The sequence below is a fragment of the Gorilla gorilla genome, chromosome 21 (assembly GCF_029281585.2).
Source record: "Gorilla gorilla gorilla isolate KB3781 chromosome 21, NHGRI_mGorGor1-v2.1_pri, whole genome shotgun sequence".
Classification (NCBI taxonomy): Eukaryota; Metazoa; Chordata; class Mammalia; order Primates; family Hominidae; genus Gorilla; species Gorilla gorilla.
Window position 1 is genome coordinate 44964942 of NC_073245.2, and position 25707 is coordinate 44990648.

The window sequence follows — 25707 nt, forward strand, 5'->3', positions numbered from 1 at the left end:
CCATGCCCGGCTAATTTTTGTATTTTTAGTGGAGACAGGGTTTCACCATGTTGGCCAGACTGGTCTTAGACTGCTGGCCTGAAGTGATCCACCTGCCTCGGCTTCCCAAAGTGGTTGGATTACAGGCGTGAGCCACTGCGACCGGCTATAAGAAACTATTAAAATGATTTCTGGAGATAAGAAAAATAAACATTTTATTTTTAAGAGATGGGGGTCTCACTCTTTCAGGTTGGAGTACAGTGGGGTGATCATCACAGCTCACTGCAGCTTCCAACTCCTAGGCTCCTGCCTCAGCCTCCTGGGTTGCTCTGGGATTACAGACATGCTGTACCATATCTAGCTTATTTCACTTTGATATCTTTGTATACTGTTTGAATTTCCTGTCTATTACTTTCATTTCCAGCTTGGTGAGAGGACTGTGGGCCACTTGCTTGTATTATCCTTTATACTTTTCTGAGTTTACTCTCATTCTAAAATGATTAACTTAAAATCCTGCCTATTCTCAGATTCCACATTGCCTAGGACTGGCCACGGGCATCAAAGGGCACATCTATGTGCAATTTGGTACTATCTGCTTCTTCATTTTATGACCTGCTGTAGAAGATCACAACTTCCCCAGGACAAAAGGCCTTGACCATCAAATCTTCCTAAGTCCTACCAGGTTTAGTGGCTATTTGGTTTATGGTAGGCATTCAGGTAAACACCCACCGAATGAGCAATAAATGTTAAAGACAAGGTTCACACAATGTTTCGTTTACTCCTTGAGGTCTACACCTCAGAATTCAAAATAAATTCAGCTAACACAGTGGGTGCTTGGAGAAGTCTGATTGTCCAACAAAAGACAGAGAAATGGGCCAAACGACTCAGGTAAGTTGCTTATTAGGAGAAAGGTTTAAGGTTTCTGTATTAACAATAAAGGTAGCTGGGCCTGGTGGCTCACACCTGTAATCCCAGCACTTTGGGAGGCTAAGGTGGGCGGATCACAAGGTCAGGCGATTGAGACCATCCTGGCTAACACGGTGAAACCCCGTCTCTACTAAAAATACAAAAAATTAGCCAGGCATGGTGGCACATGCCTGTAATCCCAGCTACTCAGGAGCCTGAGGCAGGAGAATCTCTTGAATCCAGGAGGCGGAGGTTGCAGTGAGCTGAGATCACACCACTGCACTGCAAACAAACAAACAAACAAATAACAACAACAACAACAAAAAACAATAAAGGTAAAGGTTTACAGTATGTTTCAAGGTTAGAAAATGAGTCAATTCCTGGGGGTGATGGCTCACACCTGTAATCCCAGCAATTTGGGAAGCCACAGTGGGTATATCACTTGAGCCCAAAGTTCTAGACCAGCCTGGGCAACATGGCACAACCCCATTTCTTCAAAAAATACAAAAATTAGCCAGAGCTGGGCGCCATGGCTCATGCCTATAATCCCAGCACTTTAGGAGGCTGAGGCAGGTGGATCACCTAAGGTCAGGAGTTTGAGACCAACCTGACCAACATGGTGAAACCCCGTCTCTACTAAAAATACAAAAAATTAGCTGGGGGTGGTGGTGGGCACCTGTAGTCCCAGCTACTCGGGAGGCTGAGGCAGGAGAATGGTGTGAACCCAGGAGGCAGAGCTTGCAGTGAGCCGAGATCGCGCCACTGCATTCCAGCCTGGGTGACAGAGCGAGACTCCACCTCAAAAAAAAAGAAATATATACATATATACATATATATATATATATATATATGTATATAAAGTTTAGCTGGGCGTGAGGGAGGGCACCTGTAATCTCAGCTACTCGGGAGGCTGAGGCAGGAGAATTGCTTGAACCTGGGAGACAGAGGTTGCAGTGAGCCGAGATCATGCCATTGCACTCCAGCCTGGGCAACAGAGCAAGACTCCGTCTCCAAAAAAAAAAAAAAAAAGATTAGCTAGGCACGGTGGCACATGCCTATAGTCCCAGCTACTAGAAAGGCTGAGGTAGGAGGATCACTTGAGCCTGGGAGGTCGAGGCTGCACTCCAGCCTGGGTGACAGAATGAGACCCTGTCTCAAATTTAAAAAAACAAAAGAAAGAAAAGAAAATGAGTCAACTCTGGGTGTAGTGGCTCACACCTATAATCCCAGCACTTTGGGAGGCTGAGATGGGAGGATCCCTTAAGGCCAGGAGGCCCAGACCAACCTAGGCAACATACAGTGACCGTGTTGCTATAAAAAAATTAAAAAATAAAAAATTAGCCTGGTGTGGTGGCACATGCCTGTGGTTCCAGCTACTCAAGAGGCTGAGGCAGGAGGACTCCTTGAGCCCAGGAGTTCAAGACTGCAGTGAGCCATTATTGTAACACTGCTCTCCAGCCTTGGCAACAGAGTGAGATCCTGTCTTAAAAAAAAAAAAAGAAAATGAGTCAAGTGCTGATCTCAAAGGAAGTGGTTTGTATTTTCTACGAATACCAAGCTGGAGGTAATTTTACAGATCATACAATCCAGTATCTTAAAAAAAAAAAAAAAAAGAAAAAAACTTTGTTAGTAGCAGAATCTTTTTTTATTCTCCAAATGGATATCTTCCAGAGAACACTGATACATTAACAAGTAAAAGCTAAGCTACCACCATAGGCTTTGAAGCCAAACACGTGATCCTAAATTCCTGGCTCCATCACTTCCTGGCTGCCTGACATTATTTATTTATTTTCTTGAGACAGGGTCGCATTTTCTGACCCAGGTTGGAGTGCAATGCCATGGTCATAGCTCACTGCAGCCTCAAACTTCTGGGCTTAAGGGATTCTCCTGCCTCGGCCACTTAAGTAGCTAGAACTACAGGCACATACCACCACTCTCAGCTAATTTTTAAAACTGTTGGCCAGGTACAGTGGCTCACGCCTGTAATCCCAACACTTTGGGAGGCCGAGGTGGGTGGGTTACAAGGTCAGGAGTTCGAGACCAGCTTAGCCAACATGGTGAAACCTCATCTCTACTAAGAATACAAACATGAGCCGGGCATGGTGGTGCACGCCTGTAGTCCCAGCTACTTGGGAGGCTGAGGCAGGAGAATCACTTGAACCTGGGAGGCGGAGGTTGCAGTAAGCCAAGATCATGCCATTGCACTACAGCCTGGGCAATATTGAGACTATCTCAAAGAAAAAAAAATGTTTTCCTAGAGATGGGGTCTTGCTATGTTGCCCAGGCTAGTCTTGAACTCCTGGCCTCAAGTGATCCCCCTACCTCTGCCTCCCAAAGTGCTTGATTACAGGCATGAGCCACCTTGCCTGGCTTTCTGCATGATTTTATTTACTTATTTATTTGAAACAGGGTCTGGTCTGTTCTCTGGGCTGGAGTGCAGTGGCATAATCATAGCTAACTGCAGCCTCCAATTTCTGACTCAAGTGATCCTCCCACCTAAGCCTCTGGAGTAGCTGGGACTACAGGTGTGTGCCACCATGCCTAGCTAATTTTTTATCTTACTGTAGAGATGGAGTCTTGCTACGTTGCTTAGGCTGGTCTTGAACTCCTGTCTACATGACTTTAAACAGGTCAGTTTATTTCTCTGAACCATCTTTCTTAACTGTAAAATGGGAATAATAATAGTGCCTTCCTTTTAGAGTTGTTATGCATACATTTAAAATGGTGCCTGGCCACATGGTGCATGCTCAATATATTAATATCATATAATAGCTATGTTCATTTCACTGCTCTGTGATTCAGTTTCTTCGTCTGTAAAATGTGAATAATAATAAGTGGCTGGGTGCAGTGGCTCATGCCTGTAATTCCATCACTTTGGGAGGCCAAGATGGATCACCAGAGACCATGAGTTCAAGACAAGCCTAGACACCATAGGGAGAACCTGTCTCAATTTAAAATAATAACAGCAACTACCTATAAAAGTGATTGCAAGGACTCAATGAGTTAATATACATAAGCTGGGCGCAGTGTCTCACGCCTGTAATCCCAGCACTTTGGGAGGCTGAGGCGGGCGGATCACGAGGTCAGGAGATAAAGACCATCCTCACTAAAGCGGTGAAACCCCGTCTCTACTAAAAATACAAAAAATTAGCCGGGTGTGGTGGCAGGTGCCTGTAGTCACAGCTACTTGGAAGGCTGAGGCAGGAGAATGACGTGAACCCGGGAGGTGGAGCTTGCAGTGAGCCAAGATTGCACCACTGCACTCCAGCCTCGGTGACAGAGCAAGGCTCTGTCTCAAAAACAACAACAACAACAAAAAAACATACATAAAAGCACTTAGATCCCTATTGTCCAGTGGCCACTTGCCACATAAGCGCTTGAAAAGGGCTAATCTGGCCAGGGGTGGTGGCTCACTCCTGTAATCCCAGCACTTTGGGGGGCCAAGGTGGGTGGATCACTTGAGGTCAGGAGTTCGAGACTACCCTGACCAACATGGCGAAATTCCATCTCTACTAAAAATACAAGAAAAAATTAGCCGGGCATGGTGGTGCATGCCTGTAATCTCAGCTACTTGAGTGGCTGCAGCATGAGAATCACTTGAACCCTGTAGGCGGAGGTTTCAGTGAGCCGAGATCACATCCCTACACTCTAGCCTGGGCAACAAAGCGAGACTGTCTTTAAAAAGAAAAGGGCTGGCCGGATGCAGTGGCTCACACCTGTAATCCCAAAACTTTGGGAGGCCCAGGTGGGCAGATCATGAAGTCAGGAGATCGAGACCATCCTGGCTAACACGGTGAAATCCCATCTCTATTAAAAATATAAAAAATCAGCCGGGCATGGTCGCAGGCACCTGTAGTCCCAGCTACTCGGGAGGCTGAGGCAGGAAAATGGTGTGAACCCGGGAGGCAGAGCTTGCAGTGAGCCGAGATCACGCCACTGCACTCCAGCCTGGGCAACAGGGCCAGGCACTGTCTCAAAAAAAAGAGAAAAGGGCTAATCTACTTTAAGATGTGCCGTAAGTGTAAAACACCAGATTTAGAAAACTTTGTACCAAAAAGTAAAATGTCATTGATATTTGTATATGGGTTAGATATTGAAAAATATTTTGATATTGTGGATTTAAGCATGCATGGCATTTTGATCAATGATGAACCATATATAAAATGATGGTCCCATAACATTATAATGGAGGTGAAAGATCCCTGTTACCTAGTGATTGTCACAGAGATCCGCGCCCAGCCATGTTTGTGTTTTAAGCTATGTGTTACTACAAAAGTGCCAAAAAGTTTAACAAAACCAGCCTGGGCAACATGGCAAAACTCTGTCTTTACAAAAAATACAAAAATTAGCCAGGTATGGTGGCGCGTGCCTATAGTCCCAGCTATTTGGGAGGCTGAGGTGGAAGGATTGCTTGAACCCAGGAGATCGAGGCTACAGTGAGCAATGGGTGACAGCGAGACCCTGCCTCAAAAAAAAAAAAAAAAAAGGTAAGCATTCATGAAGTAAAAAGTTACAGTTGGCGGGGTGCATGGCTTACGCCTGTAATCCCAGCACTTTGGGAGGTTGAGGCAGGCAGATCACTTGAGGTCAGGAGTTCGTGACCAGCCTGGCCAACATAGTGAAACCCTGTCTCTACTAAAAATACAAAAATTAGCCAGGCATGGTGGTGCACGCCTGTAGTCCCAGCTACTTGGGAGCCTGAGGCAAAAGAATCACTTGAGCCCAGGAGGTGAAGGTTGCAGTGAGCCAAGATCACGCCACTGCACTCCAGCCTGGGTGACAGAGGAAGACTCCGTCTAAAACAAACAAACAAACAAAAAAAACTGACAGTAGGCTAAGGTCAACTTATCAAAAACAGAAAAAAAAAAATTTTTTTTTAGGGATGGGGGTCTCACTATGCTGCCCAGGCTGGAGTGCAATGGCTATTCACAGGTGGAATCACCATGCACTACAGCCTTGAAATCCTGGGCTCAAGTGATCCTCCTGTCTCAGCCTCCCAAGTAGCTGAGACTACTGTGGTAGCTGTGCCACCATACCCAACTAGAAAGTTGTTTTTTTTTTTTTTTGAGACGAAGTCTCGCTCTATTGCCCAGGCTGGAATGCAGTGGTGCAATCGCAGTTTACTGCAACCTCCACCTCTCAGGTTCAAGCGATTCTCCTGCCTTAGCCTCCAGAGTAGCCGTGACTACAAGCGCCCACCACTACACCCAGCTAATTTTTGTATTTTTAGTAGAGACGGGGTTTCACCATATTGGCCAGGCCGGTGTCAAACTCCTGACCTTGTGATCCACCTGCCTCAGCCTCCCAAAGTGCTAGGATTACAGGTGTGAGCCATGGTGCCCGGCCTAGAAAGTATTTTTCATAAATTTAGTGTAACTTAAGTATACAGGGTTTATAAAGTCTACAATACCGTACAGTAATGTCCTAGGCCTTCACACTCACTCACTGCCTCACCCAGAGCAACTTCCAATCCTGCAAGCGTCATTCATAGTAAGTACCCTAGGTGTATTATTTTTTTCATCTCTCTTTTTTTTTGTGTTTTGTTTTGAGATGGTGTCTTACTCTGTCACCAGGCTAGAGTGCAGTGGCACGATCTCGGCTCACTGTAACCTCCGCCTCCCGAGTTCAAACAATTCTCCTCCCTCAGCCTCCCGAGTAGCTGCGACTACAGGGGCGTGCCACCACACCCAGCAAATTTTTGTATTTTTAGTAGAGACAGGGTTTCATCATGTTGGCCAGGATGGTCTCGATCTCCTGACCTAGTGATCCGCCCACCTTGGCCTCCCAAAGTCCTAGGGTAGGTGTGAGCCACTGTGCCTGGCCTATTTTTTATCTTTTATACTGTATTTGTACTGTACCTTTTCTATTTAGATTTGTCTAAACACACAAATATTTACCATTATAGTCCAGTTGCTCATGGTATTCAGTACAGTCACATGCTGTATAGGTTTGTAGCCTAGGAGCAATGGGCTATACCATATATCCTAGTGTGCAGTAGGTTTGTGTAAATAAACTCTAGGATGCTTGCATAAGATGAACTCAGGGCTGGGCACAGTGGCTCACACCTGTAATCCCAACACTCTGGGAGGCTGAGGTGGGCAGATCACCTGAGGTCAGGTGTTCAAGACCAGCCTGGCCAACATGGTCAAACCCCATCTCTACTAAAAATACAAAAATTAGCTGGGCATGGGGGCGTGTGCCTGTAGTCCCAGTTACTCGGGAGACTGAGACAGAGAACTGGTTGAACCTGGGAGGCGGAGGTTGCAGTGACCCGAGATCGCGCCACTGCACTCCAGCCTGGGTGACAGAATGAGACTACGTCTCAAAAAAAAAAAAATTAATTTCCACTTCTATTTAATTTTTAAATGTGGCTACTACAAAATGCAAAGTTAGAAATGTGGCTTGCAAATTTTTCTATTGCATAGCTCAAGCTTAGAACCTTCCTGTCGTTACAAGTTCTAAGTTTGGTTTTTATCTCGCAAGCAGCACTACTGTGTGGGAAGTTGTGGGGGGTATGGAGATGAAAGAAGAGGGGCGCTACCTCCTGGGAAGTGAGGTAGCGGGGGAAATAGATGTATCTTCCCAGTGGGGGTGAGAAGTGTCATTCTCACCTATTTCAGCAGCCTTGGTGGTATGAAAAGGCATCCCAACCAGCACAGAAGCAGGATGCCTCCAAGACTGCCTTGGTTGGCACCTGCAGCCTGAAGGGGGAGAAAAGGGCTTTGCTAGCTCCCCTACCATCAAGGATGAAGACCCCCACTGTACACAGTGTATAAGGTTTCTTTCCATGTGAATCCCAGTGACTCTCCTTAACTGGGTGGAGGTGGAAGGTGTCATCAGCCTTGTCCCAGATCGAGCCCCTCAGGCCCACAGAGCCCCAGTGGGGCCTGGCTATTATTGACACTCATGTCACACTGAGATGTAAGACGGCAGCCCAGGCCGAGCTTCCCCGGGCCCCCTCAGATTCTCGGGCCCTCCCACTCCCCTCAGGCTTCCTCGGCCTCCCTGCCAAAGATCTATCTCCCTTTGGACCCCACTGCTCCCCAAAACTCCCCACGCCCTTAGTCTGTTCCTTCAGTTCCCCAAACTCCTTCAGCCTCATCTAGACTCCCCTCCGTCCCTCTTCTAGGACCCCAAAAGCTCTCCTCGGCCCCAGGACCCCGCAGAGGTCCCGTAGTCCCATCTCTGAGACCCCACAAAGCCTTTCGGACCCCTCAAGTGGCCCTTAGGCCTCCGGAGATCCCTTGGCTCCCCACACTCTCCTCAGACCCCAGCTCCCCTTAGCCTCGCCCCGAACCCACCTCACACACCCCAAACGCCCACCAGACGCCGCTCTGTCTAGTCTCTCCCAACTCCCGCGCACCCCCGGACGTCCCCCGCCCCCAGGCCCGGCTCCTGGAATCACCTGGGCCCCGCGCCCCACGCCCCACGCCCCACGCCCCGCCGCCGGGCCCACCTGCGCGCCCAGCTGGTTCAGCTGCTGCATGTCGCCGCCCACGGCCTCCGGCACCGGGTCCTCAGTGCAGTGCAGGCGGCCCATGGCGCGCGCCCCAGCCCCGCAGGTTCCACCGCCGCCGCCGCCCTGCTCAGCTTCCTCCTCCGCTGCCGCTGCCACCGCTGCCGGCCTCTCCGCGCATCCACAACCGCACTTTCGCCACGGCCGTCGCAGCGCGCTCCTCCCCCGGCCGCCCTGGGCTGTCCGGAGCCGGGGAGCCCTCGCAGGGCCGCGGACACGCGCGGCCGCCGGGCTCCGGGGAGGGGCGGGGGCGGCGCCGGCACCGGCAGACGCGAGGTTTCCTGCCAGCTCTCCCGCTGAGTGACCTTTGGGTACGGCGCTTGGCCTCTCTGAACCTCAGTTTCACCATCTGAGAAAATGATGGCTGGGGTAGCTCCTTAAATGAGTTAAGCCTCCAGAAATGTTTAACGCAGAGACCGGCACACAAGAGGTCTTCAATCAATGGCTAGCTGCTATTATCATCATCACTGTTACTATGCACTCCAGAGATATTTATGGCACGCCTACTCGATGCCAGACACTGGGGACAGGGAAGGGAACAAAGCAGGCCAGAGTGTCTCTCGGAGAGCTGACATCAGAGTAGAGCACTAGGTCTCAACCTTGGAAGGGCATCAGCATCACCCCAGCATCACCTGGTATTGCCGGGCCCCGCCCCCAGAGGATCTGATTCGAAAGGCCAGGGTGGAGCCTGAGAATTTGCATTTCCAATAAGCACCCAGGGACTACACTTTGAGACCTTCTGGAGTGGAAGAAACTGACTTACCAAAGTTTCCTCAAAATAGTGCGAGGGCTTTGACTGTGCGGGGCAGGGAGGGTGGTGGTGAGGTGGGTGAGGGGAGGTTACTGAGACCGTGATCATCACTGCAGCCCCTCAAACACTCTAACCCCCATGCCCTCTCTTCCCAGGGGCTCCTTACAGTTCCGAGGTGAATATTACCCTAATCCCCACTGGAAACATGAGAAAATAGAGACATGCTACCCAGAATCTAGGAACTGAACGCCAAGCCTAAGGGCTTCACCTAGCCCCTAAGTCCAGCCTTGAGGATAAGGAGGTAATGCCGAGAAACCTGGAGCAGGGAAATGTGGGGGGTTTGGCTGGCCTTCCTCACCAGCCCTCCTCCTCTCCTCTACCCTTTCCTGAAAAATCGCTTCTGTAAAAGTATAAACAAAATGTCTTCTACCCGGCCTGGCGCGGTGGCTCACTCCTGTAATCCCAGCACTTTGGGAGGCTGAGGCGGGCGGATCACTTGAGGTCAGGAGTTTGAGACCAGCCTCAACATGGAGAAACTCCGTCTCTACTAAAAATACAAAATTAGCCGAGCGTAGTGGTGCATGCCTGTAATCTCAGCTACTCGGGAGGCTGAAGCAGGAGAATTCCTTGAACCCGGGAGGCGGAGGTTGCGGTAAGCCGAGATCACGCCATTGCACTCCAGCCTGGGCAACAAGAGCGAAACTCCGTCTCAAAGAAAAAACAAAAAAGTCTTCTACCCAAAGGCCAAGCCCATCCCCTTCAGTCATTATATCATTCATACATTCATTCAACAAATATTGAGTGGCACATGCCTGTGGTCCCAGCTACTCGGAGGCTGAGGCAAGAGGATCACTTGAGATCTTGAGGTCGAGACTGCAGTGAACCCAGATGGCGCCACTGCACTCCAGCCTGGGCGACAGAGCAAGACCACATCTCCAAAAAAAAAAAGAAGGTCTGCTGTGAGGCAGATACCATGACATGATAGGGGGTGGGGATTCCACAGTGACACAACCAGATGAACCAGATGCAGTGCCTGGCCTCTGAGAAGTCAGAATTGACCCAGGGGGCAGACGCAAGTGTGTGTGAAAGTATTAAGGGATGCCAAAAAGTAGGAGGTGTTTTGAGAATGTGTACAGGACACAGTCCGAGTTTGGAGTACCTGGAAGAGAATAAACCTTCGGGTTACAAACAGACAGGAACTCAGAGGCCCTACTCACCGTGCAAGAATTTTTTTTTTTTTTTTGAGATAGATTCTGGCTCTGTCACCCAGGCTGGAGTGCAGTGGCACAATCTCGGCTCACTGCAATTTCTGCTTCCCGGGTTCTAGTGATTCTCCAGCCTCAGCCTCCCGAATAGCTGGGAATACAGGTGGCCACCACCAAACCCAGCTAACTTTTGTCTTTTTTTTTTTTTTGGAAAGGGAGTTTTGCTCTTTTTGTCCCGGCTGGAGTGCAATGGCGCGATCTCGGCTCACTGCAACCTCCGCCTCCCGGGTTCAAGCAATTCTCCTGTCTCAGCCTCCCAAGTAGCTGGGATTACAGGCATGTGCCACCACCCCGGCTAATTTTGTATTTTTAGTAGAGACGGGTTTCTCCATGTTGGTCAGGCTGGTCTCGAACTCCCCACCTCAGGTGATCCGCCTGCCTCGGCCTCCCAAAGTGCTGGGATTACAGGCGTGAGCCACCGCACCCGGCCCAACTTTTGTCTTTTTACTAGAGATGGGTTTTCACCGCATTGGCCAGGCTGATCTCAAACTCCTGACCTCAAGTGATCCACCCGCGTCAGCCTCCCAAAGTGCTGGCATTACAGGCGTGAGCCACTGCACCTGGCTCGGAATTTTTATTTTTAAATATTTTTAACCTTGTTAAAAAAAGAAGATCTGGGCTGGGCGCAGTGACGCATGCCTGTAATCCTAGCACTCTGGGAGGCCGAGGCCAGTGGATCACCTGAGGTCCGGAGTTCAAGACCAGCCTAGCCAACGTAGTGAAACCCTGGTTCTACTAAAAATACAAAAATTAGCCGGGCATGGTGGTTCATGCCTGTAATCCCGGCTACTCTAGAGGCTGAGGCAGGAAAATCGCTTGAACCCAGTAGGCAGAGATTGCAGTAAGCCGAAATCCCACCACTGCACTCCAGGCTGAGCGACAGAGCAAGACTGTTCAAAAATAAATAAATAAATAGTTGGGGGGGGAAAAAAAGAAGATCCCCATCAGGGCATTACATGTCTTCATATCTTTAAGTGTTAAATCAACTGTTTAGGTATAAAAAATAAAACGAACCCGTTTTAAGTTTTGTTTTGTTTTTAAGATCCTGGAGAAAACCACTGGATTTCTTTTCATTTCTGCTTCCACAGTGACTGGTGCTGAGTAACTTGATAAATACTGTATTTGTGGAACGGAATTAGCTCATGTGACAGAAAATACAGAAAAGGAAAGGAATTCTTGAAACTGACACCCAATACTATAGGAATATGGTGACTCTTCTTTTCCAGTCTTTTTTTTTTTTTTTTTTTTGAGACGGAGTCTCTCTCTGTCGCCCAGGCTGGAGTGCAGTGGTGCTATCTCGGCTCACTGCAAGCTCCGCCTCCCGGGTTCACGCCATTCTCCTGCCTCAGCATCCCGAGTAGCTGGGACTACAGGTGCCCGCCATCACGCCTGGCTAATTTTTTGTATTTTTAGTAGAGACGGGGTTTCACCGTGTTAGCCAGGATGGTCTCCATCTCCTGACCTCGTGATCCACCCGCCTCGGCCTCCCAAAGTGCTGGGATTACGGGCGTGAGACACAGCGCCCGGCCTTTTTCCAGTCTTTTTCCACATCGCAGGTCACTGGGGTTGTGTGATTTGTTTTCGTTTTACATACACAGGACTCTCCCATTTCACCAAGTTATTTAATAACCCCTCATACTCCACGTGTGGTTCCTTGGACCAGCAGTGCAGGCGTTACCTGGAAGCTTGTTAGAAATGCTGAATCTCAGGCTGGGTGCGGTGGCTCTCGCCTGTAATCCCAGCACTTTGGGAGGCTCAAGGCGGGCGGATCACAAGGTCAAGAGATTGAGACCATCCTGGCCAACATGGTGAAACCCCGTCTCTACTAAAAATACAAAAATTGGCCGGGCGTGGTGGCAAGCGCCTGTAGTCCCAGCTACTAGGGAGGCTGAGGCAGGAGAATAGCTTGAACCCGGGAGGCAGAAGTTGCAATGGGCCGAGATCGGGCCACTGCACTCTAGCCTGGTGACAGAGTGAGACTATATCTCACACACACAAAAAAAAAAAAAGAAAGAAAGAAAGAAAAAGAAATGCTGAATCTCATTCCAGCCCTTTGGGAGGCCGAAGCAGGCAGATCACCTGAGGTCGGGAGTTTGAGACCAGCCTGGCCAACGTGGAGAAATCCTGTCTCTACTAAAAATACAAAAATTAGCCAGGCGTTGTGGCACATGCCTGCAATCCCAGCTATTCCGCAGGCTGAGGCAGGAGAATCGCTTGAATTTGGGAGGTGGAGGTTACAGTGAGCTTAGATCACTCCACTGCACACAAGCTTGGGTGACAGAGTGAGACTTTGTCTCAAAAACAAATAAATAAATAAAATAAATACCGAATCTCAGGTCTACTAGACCTGCTGATTCAGGATCTCAATTTTAACAAGATTCCCAAGTGATTTGTGGGCACATTAAAGTTTGAAGTGCAAATAATAACAACCATTTTAAGTGCTCACTTTGTGCAGGACTTTATTTTAAGCATTTGAATACACACCGTGTATAATGATAATAATACTTTGCATTGTCTACTGATTGTCGCTCATATTACTTTTTCTTTTTTGTGTGTGCTGAAACCCAGGAATGAACCATTATTTCTATTTTAATGTTTACCACAATGTGTTATTGCTGTCGTTTATACATCTGTCTCCTCCACTTACTAATTATTTTGTCTCAGGCAAATTACTAACCTTTCAGTGCTTCTATTTCTGTTTTTATTTATAAAATGGAAATGATAATATAACCTTCTTGAAAAGATGAAACAAGACAATGCTTATAAAGCATTTAGCACAGCAACTGGACCATGGTAACAGCTCAGTAACTGCTTGGTATTATTATTATTTCAATTTTTCAATCTTATAAAAAGAATATGGCAATAAACATTCCTGTACACAATTCTTTTCCACATCTGATTATTTCTTTAGGAAAAATTTCTAGGAAGGCAAGGAATATTATGTTCAGTCCTTCTGGGCTCTAAATATCATGGGGATGGGGTAGAGATGAGGATGTCTAATGGATACCACAAAAAGTAGCTATAAAGAATAAATAGGCTGGGCGCGGTGGCTCACACCTGTAATCCCAGCACTTTGGGAGGCCAAGGCGGGCAGATCACCTGAGGTCAGGAGTTCTAGATCAGCCTGACCAATATGGAAAAACACCGTCTCTACTAAAAATACAAAAAATTAGCCAGGCCTGGTGGTGCATGCCTGTAATCCCAGTTACTCAGGAGGCTGAGGCAGAAGAGTTGCCTGAACCCAGGAAGCGGAGGTTGCTGTGAGCCGAGATCACGCCATTGTACTCCAGCCTTGGCAACAAGAGCAAAACTCCATCTCAAAAAAAAAAAAAAAAAAAAAAAAAACGAAGAGAGAGAGAGAGAATGAATGAACAAGGGCCGGGGGCGGTGGCTCACATCTGTAATTCTAGCACTTTGGGAGGCCGAGGCAAGTGGATCACTTGAGGTCAGGAGTTCAAGACCAGCCTGGCCAACATGGTGAACCTGCAACTCTACCAAAAATACAAAAATTAGCTGTGCATGGTGGCAGGTGCCTGTAATCCCAGCTACTTGGGAGGTTGAGGCAGGAGAATAGCTTGAACCCAAGAGAAGGAGGTTGCAGTGAGCCAAGATTGTGCCATTGCACTCCAGCCTGGGCAATAAGAGCAAAACTCTATCTCAAAAAAAAAAAAAAAAAAAAGGCCGGCCGAGGAGGCTCATGCCTGCAATCCCAGCACTTTGGGAGGCTGAGGCAGGCAGATCACAAGGTCAGGAGTTCGAGACCAGCCTGATCAACATGGTGAAACACTGTCCTTACTAAAAACACAAAAATTAGCCAGGCTTGCTGGTAGGCACCTGTAATCCCAGCTACTCAGGAGGCTGAGGCAGGAGAATTGCTTGAACCCAGGAGGCAGAGGTTGCAGTGAGCTGAGATTGCGCCACTGCACTCCAGCCTGGGTGACAGAGTGAGACTCCATCTCAATTAAAAAAAAAAAGAAGAAAAGAAATGATAAATACTTCAGGTGAAGGATACCCTAAATTCCCTGACTTGATTATTACACATTCTATGAAAGCAACAAAATATCACATATACCCCATAACTATGTACAAATATTATGTATCAATATATTTTTTTAATATCACAAGGACGGATGAATTTTCAAGGTAAGCAGAAACTAAACCATTACCCATGAACCATCTCTCTGAAAACACCCAGAAATTAGCATTTCTGCCTGAACAGGCACCTGGTGCAGTTCCCTGATGAGGCTCTGGGTCCAGGCCCTGCCCACCTTCCAACCCACATCCCCTACATCCCAAAGAGGAGACATCCGAGTCCTCTAAAAGTAGCCTCCAAATCTCAAATCTCATTTTTGGCTTCAATGATAAAATGCTACCTAAACATCGTCCAAAAATGCTGCATAATATTCTACGGAGCAAGAATTAAATGCTCATAACTAATCCTTGTGGTTGCCTATTTAGATCTCTCTGACTTTTCTTTCTCATTAAGAACTTTGTAATTAACAAAAGCAATAGATAAAAAAGTCTCTCCAATGTTCTCCTTCACAATCCACTCTTAGAAGAGCAGTGATTACTGTTAATGTGATAACTTTGCAGCAGGAAATGCAGGCCGGAGCCAGGCCTCTCTTCTAGAGAAACTCCTGCCCCCATTTCAGCCTTAATGAGGGACCCTACTCCCTTCATTCACTTTAAAATGTCCCTGTGGAGGGCAACGAAGTCCTCACTCCCTCTCCCCTCCCCCACCCCTGCAAGTGAAAGGAGTTCATTAAGAAGTAGTTTCTCAGGCAGGGAGGATTCCTGCTGGGAGTTTCACCAAGGGGCCAGGTTTTCCCTAGGAGAAAGGTCTAACCCTTCACACTCTGAAATGCCAAAGGGCATTTTTTTTTAAATTAAACTTTTAATTTTGAGATCATTGTACATTCACATACAGTTCTAAGAAATGATACAGAGACATTCCTTGTGGCCTTTACCCGGTTTCCCTCGATGCACAGATCCCACAGTGTCATCACCAGGATATTGACATTGATACAGTCAAGATGCAGAACATTTCCATGGCAGCAAGGATCTCCCATGTTGCCCAAGGGCATTTTAACAGAAGGGACAAGCGCTAGATCCTCTAACAAAAACTAGAAGAAAATACTATGAACATTTTCAGGTTAAAAAAAAAAAAATTGGGCCGGGCGTAGTGGCACATGCCTGTAATCCCAGCACTTTGGGAGGCCGAGGCCGGCAGATCACCTGGGGTCAGGAGTTCGAGACCAGCCTAGCCAACATGGCGAAACCCCGTCTCTACTAAAAGTACAAAAATTACCCGGTCGTGGTGGCGCATGTCTGTAATCCCACCTACTCCAGAGGCTGAGGCAGGAGAATCACTTGCACCCGGGAGGTGGAGGTTGCAGTGAGCCGACATCACGCCATTGCACTCCAGCCTGGACAACAAGAGCGAAATTCTGTCTCAAAAAAAAAGAAAAAAAAAAGCACGTAACAAAAATGTAAAAATGCAGTTGACCTAGACTCCTGACATCTATGTCATGAAAGTCATTGACAAAGGAAGGCTGGAGAATTGCTCTAGATTAAAATAAATAAAAAAGGCAAGATAACAATGCAATGTGTAATTCTGGATGGAGGTAAACAATTGCTATAAAAGACATCATTGGCACAAAATAAACGTACTTAACACTACTGAACTCTGCACTTAGAAATAGTTAAGATGGTGGCTCTTGCCTGTAGTCCCAGCTATCTGATAGGCTGAAGTAGGAGGATCCCTTGAGTCTAGGAGTTCTAGGCCTGGGCAACATAGTGAGACCTTGTCCTCAAATAAATAAGAAGAAATAGTTAAAATGGTAAATTTTATGTGCTTTTTTAAAACCACAATTAAAAAAATACATTATTATGACAATTGAAGTCTGAACACCCACTGTAGATTAGATAATAATATTGTATCAATGTTCAATTTCCTGAACTTGATAAATGTAATTTGGTTATGGGAAAATGTCTTTGTTCTTAAGAAACGCATGCTCAAAGTACTCAAGGTAAAAGTGGATAAAATGGTTCAGGGAAAAAAATGAGCCAACACATGTGGTAATGTAGAGATCACTGATTAATTTCCAAATTGGCTCTGAGCATGCTGGAAGCCAGAGGGAGATAAGTCAATTTCACCTCTAGTTTTTCATCCTTACACAGGTAAATTAATGTAGATAAATTTCTCTTGTTGGACTTACAGGACAGTTCCAATTCTCCAATTTTTATCTAGGACATGGTGATGAATTTGTTTACCTGTTCAAAAATCTTCCTTCAAATGGCAGGATTTCTGGGGTAAAGTTTAAGCCTTTTTAAGATCCTCTGGCCTAAGCTCCAATGGATGTTTAAGCTGTCCCTCTAGAAATTTGCTTTTTAAAGAGCCCTTTGGCAGTTCCTACTTTGAGGGTGTGGGTGACAATGTCTCTACCTTTTGGGAATCTCACCCCTCATTTCAAATTCATGGTAGGAATCACTTTGCCTGAGAAAATGAGGCCTGGATCTCTATTGTCCGCTTTGTTTTTCTCTGCAGAACCATTATAAAGTGAATGCCTGGCCTGCCCTGCTTTAGGCCAGCAATGCATATCACTGCTGGGTGCTGTGAACACAATCCGGGGTGTAATCTTGGGGGACTGACCTCTAGAACTTTCTTTTCTGGACTATTTTTATCATCTGAAAGATGGAGGAGTCGCTTCATTCATTCCAGCAGTAGGTATTTATTGAGCACCTACTATGTTCCAGGTCCTGTGTTGGGTGTCAGGGACACAGCAGTGAATAAGATAGATGACTGCTCTGCCTCTACACTGCTCAAAATCTAATGAGGGAGGCACACCTTATATGAAGAGTCACGGAAAGACATTGCAAAGGAGAAAAATGCTAGGAAGGAGAGTGGGGGGCTGTCAACAGGTGTAATGGGGGTAAACCTGTCTGGTGGAGGGAAGGTAAGCAGACGGAGCAGTTAGCCTCTGTGAGGCCTTAGGAAAGGAGCAATTGAGGGGGAAGCCCTGCGGTCTTGGGCATGTCACCCCTACCTTCTCCCTCTACTCTGCAGGTCAGCATAACTTGGTAATCGTTTCCTGGCCTGCAGCCAGGGTTATCAGCATGCTGTGTATATGGACTTCGTGAAGATTGAAGGCTGAGGGCCCTGACCAGAGGAGATAAGAACAGGTTTGGACAAGAAGAATCCATCCCCTCTATGTTTATCTCAAAATGGTAGAGCAGGCTGAGTCTGGACCCAGAACAAATCCAGGAAGTAGAATCCAAGAAGCAGAGAGATGAATCAAGAATGACACTAAGGTTTTGGGCTTCATTCCATGCTACACTATCTGCCCCATTTGACAGTGAAGGAAGCAGACGCCCAGAGAAGGGAAGACACCTGTCTGAGGTCACACAGTGGGTTAATAGGAGAACGAGAACAGAACCTAGATCGCTGAACTTTTCCCCTTAACCATCTTATCCTCCTCAGAAGTCAAGCCTGAGCTTCCAAAAATGAAGGAACCCAGGTCCAGGGAAACTTTCTGTTTTGTTTGAGGGTGAGGGATGAGATAATGATGAGTCAGGGCTTCAGGGAAATGAACATTTACTGATTACCTAATGTGGGGGTAGATGTGGTCCCTGCTCTCAGAAAGCTCAAAGTGTGAATGAATTAAAGTCAATGTGACCAGGCACGGTGGCTCATGCCTAAAATCCCAGCACTTTGGGAGGCTGAGGCAGGCAGATCACCTGAGGTCAGGAGTTCAAGACCAGCCTGGTGAACATGGTGAAACCCCGTCTCTACTAAAAATATAAAAATTAGCCAGGCATGGTGGTGGGCGCCTGTAATCCCAGCTACTCAGGAGGCTGAGGCAGGAGAATCGCTTGAATCCAGAAGGCAGAAGTTGCAGTGAGCTGAGATCGCGCCACGGCACTCCAGCTTGGGCTACAGAGTGAGACTTCATCTCAAAAAAATAAATAAATAAAACAACACAAACAACAACAACAAAATAAAGTCAATGTTACTTCATTTCACGAACAACATCAAATTTGGAGGGGGTCATGGGGTATTCTCCAAGGGGCAAAAACAGGTGATGTCCAACAGAGTGAGGCATGGCATCTCTTTCAAGGGCCAGGATGGAGAAAGAAATCAGTGGATTCAGCTCTGGACCCCAAGTCAAAAGCCACAAAGACAAATCACAGATTTTGATTTGCAGTTAAACCTCTTCTCACGAGGGCCACTGTACGACATCCAATAATAATAACTGCTACTATTATGATAAATAACAAACATTCATTCATTTGATGTCTTGTCTGGAGAAACGGGATAAAACATTATCCACAGACATAGAGACTGTTGCAGAATGAAGGGAGGGCTTTCCTGTTTTCTTTTTTTTTCTGATGGGGTCTCACTATGTTGCTCAGGCTGGTCTTGAACCCCTGGGCTCAAATGATATTCCTGCCTTGGCTTCCAAAAGTTCTAGGATTACAGGCCTGAGCCACCATGCCTGGCATCCTGTCTTCTATTAACTACCACTGTGCTAGGCATGGTGCAGAATATTTCACTCTGACCTGATCACGTCACTGAAAACCCTGCAAAGGCTCCAACTGATGAAAGCGTGGATGCTCTGATTCCTGTCTTCTTCACCTGAGTCTGCCTTCCTCTTCAGCTGTGTGCTCTAGCCTTGTGGGCCTCCCCTCTGTTCCTTGCCCATGCCGTGCTCCTTGTGCCTCAGGAGCTTAGCAAGCGCTGTTCCCAAATCCCAGAACACGTTTCCCTCACCCCTTAGCCTGCTGCTTACTTAACCATTGCATCCCCTCAGATCCCTGCATGAGCATTGCTTCTTTTCTTTTTTTTTTTTTTTTTTTTGAGACTGTCTTGCTGTGTCATCCAGGCTGGAGTGCAGTGGCAGGATCTTGACTCACTGCAACCTCTGCCTCCCAGGTTCAAGTGATTCTCCTGCTTCAGCCTCCCGAGTAGCTGAGATTACAGGAGCATGCCACCACGTCCTGCTGATTTTTTTTTTTTTTTTGAGATGGAGTCTCGCTGTCACCCAGGCTGGAGTGCAGTGGCATGATCTTGGCTCACTGCAACCTCCGCTTCCCAAGTTCAAGCAATTCTCACACCTCAGCCTCCCAAGTAGCTGGGATTACAGGCACCCACCATCATGCCCAGCTAATTTTTGTATTTGTGTAGAGATGGGGTTTCACCATGTTGGCCAGGCTTGTCTTGAACTCCTGACCTCAAGTGATCTGCCGCCTCGGCCTCCCAAAACGTGACTTACTTCTTCAGGAAAGTTTTCTCAGGCCCCGTGACCTAATTAATTTTCATTTTATAATACCCTGTACTCGTCATAGCATTTAATACAATTGTAGGCCGGCCAGGTGCGGTGGCTCACACCTGTAATCCCAGCACTTTGGGAGGCCAAGGCCGGTGGATCACAACATCAGGAGTTTGAGACCAGCCTGATCAACATGGAGAAACCCCGTCTCTACTAAATATACAAAATTAGCCAGGAGTGGTGGTGCATGCCTGTAATCCCAGCTACTTGGGAGGCTGAGGCAGGAGAATCACTTGAACCTGGGAGGCAGAGGTTGCGGTGAGCCAAGATCGAGCCACTGCACTCCAGCCTAGGGGATAGAACAAGACTCTGTCTCCAAAAAAAAAAAAAAAAAAAAAAGGTACAATTGTAATCTTACAACTATTAGTGAGATAAATTTGATGAATGATGTCTGTTTCCTCTACTCAGTTGTAAGTTCCGGGAGGGCAGTAAAAGGACTTTGCATTTTTCTTCTCAGCTTTATTCCTTACCACAGTGCCTGGCACAGAGTTCAGTGAATTCAATAATTCAATAAATATGCACACCCTGGCCAGGTGTGGTGGCTCACGCCTATAATCCCAACACTTTGGGAGGCAAAGGCGGGTGGATCACCTGAGGTCGGGAGTTTGAGACCAGCCTGACCCACATAGAGAAATGTTGTCTCTGCTAAAAATACAAAGTTAGCCAGGCTTGGTGGCTCATGCCTGTAATCCCAGCTACTGGGGAGGCTGAGGCAGGAGAATCACTTGAATCCGGGAGGCAGAGGTTGAGGTGAGCTGAGATCGCGCCATTGCACTCCAGTCTGGGCAACAAGAGCGAAACTCTGTCTCAAAAAACATTAAAGAAATATGCACACCCCTCCTCCACCAATGACGGAAACAGGGAAGGAAATTCCGTGCTGGTTCTGCAGGGGATAGAGAGAGATGGATGACCTCCCTCCATCCCAATCCCGTTTGGGCCTTGTTTTTCCCACGTGTGAAATGGAGATTAGACTCCTTCCTACTTCACAAGGGTGTTGTGAGAGTCAAAGTGTAATACACATAAAATGTTTAGCTCAAGTGCCTGAGCACATGGTAGGCTCTCAGTAGCTATTATGAAATTGCTTATTTAATAATAACTAATGAATGGCTGGGTGCGGTGGCTCACGCCTCTAATCCCAGCACTTTGGGAGGCTGAAGCGCATGGATCCAGCCGGGCCAACATGGTGAAATCTCGTTTCTACTAAAAAATACAAAAATTAGCCAGGAATGGTGGCGGGTGCCTGTAGTCCCAGCTACTTGGGAGGCTGAGGCAGGAGAATCGCTTGAACCTGGGAGGCGGAGGTTGCAATGAGCTGAGATCACACCACTGCACTCCAGCCTGGGTGACAGAGCAAGACTGTCTCAATACTACTACTACTACTACTACTACTAATAATAATAATAATAACAACAATAATAAATAATGAATATGACCTGGCCAGGCTCTGTGTACTTGTCTAGCTAGGTACATTTAAGGAAAATATTTCGATGACCCGTTTTGGGGTTAAAAAAAAGGAGAAAAGGAGTCTGGGTGTTCCTGTTGAAAATGAAAGGTGAGGAACCCACTTTGCAAATGAACGTGGCCTCTAATGGCACTACCATTAGGACTGAATACCTTACAATGGGGTTCTTTCACATACATGGGCTCTGCGAATCCCCACAGTCATTCTGGGAAGTAGGCATGGCTATTATTATTATTATTACTCCAATTAGACAGGGGAGATGCTTGAGGCTCAAACTCCTTAGCATAGCACACACAGAGTGGGGGTCACAGGGAGATGGGGGTTGAGTGGAGGATCTAGTCCCAGCTCTGCCAGCTGTAGCCCCCAGGCAAACCACTTCACTTTTCTGAACCTCATTTTCCTTGACTGTAAGGAGAGGCGCTAGATACTAGATACTAGATACTAGAGGTGGACTGGGCTTGCCTGAGAGGCTAGGAGACCAACGGACAGACAGAACTATTTGGCAGACACTGAGGATGGAAGGAGAACATTTATCCCTGCACCTTCCAAGAGCTGAGGCAGCCAGGAAAGCAGTGCAGCATATACTCATTAATAATAATATATAGGCCAGGCGCAGTGGCTCACACCTGTAATCCCAGCACTTTGGGAAGCCGAGGCGGGTGGATCATGAGGTCAGGAGATCAAGACTATCCTGGCCAACATGGTGAAACCCCATCTCTACTAAAGTACAAAAAAAAAATTAGCTCGGCGTAGTGGCGCCCGCCTGTAATCCCAGCTACTCAGGAGGCTGAGGCAGGGGAATCTCTTGAAACGGGGAGGCGGAGGTTGCAGTGAGCCGAGATCACACCACTGCACTCCAGCTCTGGTGACGGAGTGAGACTCTGTCTCAAAAAAAAAAAAAAAAAAAAAAAATATATATATATATATATATATAATTTAACAAGCATTTTTATGGTATTTTCCATGTGGTAGGCACTGTTCAAAATGCCTTACATGTATTAACTCATAATTCTCAGCAAAACCCTAGGAAGTAGGAAAAATGATCTCTATTTTAAAGATGCGCTTTGGTAGTCTGAGGTGGGAGGATCACTTAGGGTCAGGAGTTTGAGACCAGCCTGGCCTACATGGTGAAACCCTGCCTCCACTAAAAAGACGAAAATTAGCCCAGTGTGGTGGCCCGCGCCTGTAATTCCAGCTACGCGGGAGGCTGAGGAAGAAGAATCACTTGAACCTGGGAGGCAGAGTTTGCAGTGAGTCAAGGTCGCGCCACTGAACTCCAGCCTGGGCAACAGAGTGAGACTCTGTCTCAAAAAAATAATAAAATAAAATAAAAATAAAGATGAAGAAATTGTGGCATAAAGAGGTAATAACACATGCTCACAAAAATTTCTATCATACGTTAAGTGTCTAGTATGCAGCAGGCACTGTGCTAAGCACTTTACATTTGTTATTAAAAACCTGTAGTGGCTCTAAGAACTGAAAGGTCATGGTATAATTTAACAGAAATGTAAGTTAACTATAACGTGTGTCAGCCCATCAGTGTGTTGATTTATTAGCATAAGAGTGTCTAGGATGTATATATGGACATGTGGCTTTTCTTTATAATGTTATTTTATTTTAGAGATGGGGGTCACACTGTGTTGCCCAGTCTGGTCTCAAACGCTTGGGCTCAAGCAATACTCCTACCATGGCCTCTCAAAGTGCTTGGATTCCAGGCAGGAGTCACCGTGCCTGGCCCTTAATTTTTTGAAGAATAAATTTTTATTTAATATAATATCTAATTTATAGAAGAGTTGTAAGTCTAGTTCAAGGAACTCCTGGATGTCTTTTAAACCACATTCTCTATTTGGTTCATATTTTGTCCTCTTTGCTTTAACAATCTCCCTGACCCATACATATGCATATTATTTTTCTGAATTATTTAAGAGTAAATTGGTGATACTGTGTCTTTTTCTATTTTTTTTCTTTGAGACAGGGCCTCGCTCTGTCACCCAGGCTGGAGTGCAGTGGCAGGATCATGGTTCACTTGTAGCCTCGATCTCCCAGGCTCAAGGGATCCTCCCACCTTAGCCTCCTGAGTAGCTGGGACTACAGGCACAAGCTACCATGCCTGGCTAATTTTTTTGATCTTTAGTAAAGATGGGCAACACTTTGTTGCCCAGGCTGCTTTTGAACTTAACTCAAAGGGTCCTCCTGCCTTGGCCTCTCAAAGTTCTGGAATTACAGGTGTGAGCCACAATGCCCGGCTGCCTCTTCTAAATAATTTGATGTTCATCTCCTAAGAGCAAGGACACTCTCTTATCTATGTGTTGTTGCTTTGGGTGATGAAACAAATGGTCTGTAATCACAGAATTTGTATCCCCTTAATGAATATTCCTCACCTTCATGATTATAATGATTGTGATCTGTTAAAACACATTTTTTTTTTTTTTTGAGACGGAGTCTCGCTCTGTTGCCCAGGCTGGAGTGCTGGAGTGCAGTGGCACGATATCGGCTCACTGCAAGCTCCGCCTCCTGGGTTCACGCCATTCTCCTGCCTCAGCCTTCTAAGTAGCTGGGACTACAGGCGCCCGCCACTATGCCCGGCTAATTTTTTGTATTTTTTAGTAGAGACGGTGTTTCACAGTGTTAGCCAGGATGGTGTCAATCTCCTGACCTCGTGATCTGCCCACATTGGCCTCCCAGACTGCTGGGATTACAGGTGTGAGCCACCACGCCCAGCCTAAAATACAATTTTAAGTAAACACTGCAAGGTGACCACACAGTAGGTGCTCAGTCAAGGTTTGATTACACAGCTGACTCACTCTGGGTAATCACTTCCTTCTCTGGGCCTCAGTCTCATCTGAAATGGGGCCCCCAGTTCTCCTTGCCTCACATCCTCATGGGTGGCAGTGAGGCTTAGGTGAGATGATGAATTTGATCAATGCACTTTTAAAATTGTAAAGAAAGGCTGGACGGCAGTGGCCTGTAATCCCATCACTTTGGGAGGCCAAGGCGGGTGGATCATGAGGTCAGGAGTTCCAGACCAGCCTGACCAATGTGGTGAAAACCTGTCTCTAGTCAAAAACAAACAAACAAACAAACAAACAAACAAACAAACAAACAAACAAAATTTAGCCAGGCATGGTGGCACATGACTGTAATACCAGCTACTCAGGAGGCTGAGGCAGGAGAATTGCTTGAACTTGGGAGGCGGAAGTTGCAGTGAGCTGAGATCACACCACTGCACTCCAGCCTGGGTGGCAGAGCAAGACTCTGTCTCAAAAAAAGAACTGTAAAGAAGTTCTGTGGGGGCCGGGCGCGGTGGCTCACGCCTGTAATCCCAGCACTTTGGGAGGTCGAGGCGGGCGGATCATGAGGTCAGGAGATCGAGACCATCCTGGCTAACATGGTGAAACCCTGTCTCTACTAAAAATACAAAAAAATTAGCCAGGCGTGGTGGTGGGCGCCTGTGGTCCCAGCTAATCGGGAGGCTGAGGCAGGAGAATGGCGTGAACCCGGGAGGCGGAGCTTGCAGTGAGCCAAAATTGAGCCATTGCACACCAGCCTGGGCAACAGAGTGAGACTCTGTTTCAAAAAAAAAAAAAAAAAAGAAGTTCTATGCCCTGGGGAGGTATCAGGCCATTTTTCTACCCATTCTCCCAACATTCCTGCTCCTTCCCAAGTGATGGGACTGAGACAACCTGCTCACCCAACCTTCTGCTTTTTCTTCCTGGGTTTAGGTGGTCCCAGAAAATCCAGCCCTTTGGCATCTGAACTCGGCCTCCCCAGAGTTCCCACTGGTGGCACAGGCATCCTCTGCCAGAATTCAGGACACAGGGTTTAGCTGTGGGTTCCTAGCTTAGGGTTCAGACACAGAGGCCCAGGAGCCCTTCCCATAGACCTGTTTATTTATTTTATTTTTATTTTTATTTTTATGAGATGGAGTCTCCCTCTGTTGCCCAGGCTGGAGTGCAGTGGAGTGATCTCGGCTCACTGCAACCTCCACATCCCAGGTTCAAGCTATTCTCCTGCTTCAGCCTCCCAAGTAGCTGAGATTACAGGCGCCCACCACTACGCCGGCTAATTTTTTGTATTTTTAGTAGAGACGGGGTTTCACCATGTTGGCCAGTCTGGTCTCGAACTCCCGACCCTGTGATTTGCCTGCCTCAGCCTCCCAAAGTGCTGGGATTACAGGCATAAGCCACCACGCCCAGCTTCAGGCCTGTTTATATATGCTGTTTTCTTTCCAATAACAATATGCCCCAGGCTGGGCATGGTGGCTCATGCTGGTAATCCCAGCACTTTGGGAGGCTGAGGTGGGTAGGTCACCTGAGGTCAGGAGTTCCAGACCAGCCTGGCCAACATGGCAAAACCCCGTCTCTACTAACAATACAAAAAATTAGCCGGGTGTGGTGGCAGGCGCTTGTTATCCGAGCTACTTGGGAGGCTGAGGCAGGAGACTGAACCCAGGAGGCAGAGGTTGCAGTGAGCCGAGATCGCGCCATTGCACTCAGCCT

The 25707-nt window shown here is 47.1% G+C and overlaps 1 protein-coding gene across 3 annotated transcripts in view; it reads right to left on the minus strand.

Annotated features, from left to right (window-relative positions):
- The window catches only part of COMMD7 (COMM domain containing 7), a 39758-nt gene extending 30999 nt beyond the window's left edge, over positions 1-8759 (minus strand). Inside the window, exon 1 of one of the 3 annotated variants that reach the window (XM_031004972.3) lies at positions 8342-8759. In XM_031004972.3, the coding sequence (XP_030860832.2) occupies positions 8342-8425 (84 nt within the window). In that variant the 5' untranslated portion in view covers positions 8426-8759. The remainder of the gene's footprint in view (positions 1-8341) is intronic. The other 2 variants (XM_031004974.3, XM_031004976.3) reach the window with 2 other exon arrangements.
- Positions 8760-25707: the final 16948 nt, after the last annotated feature.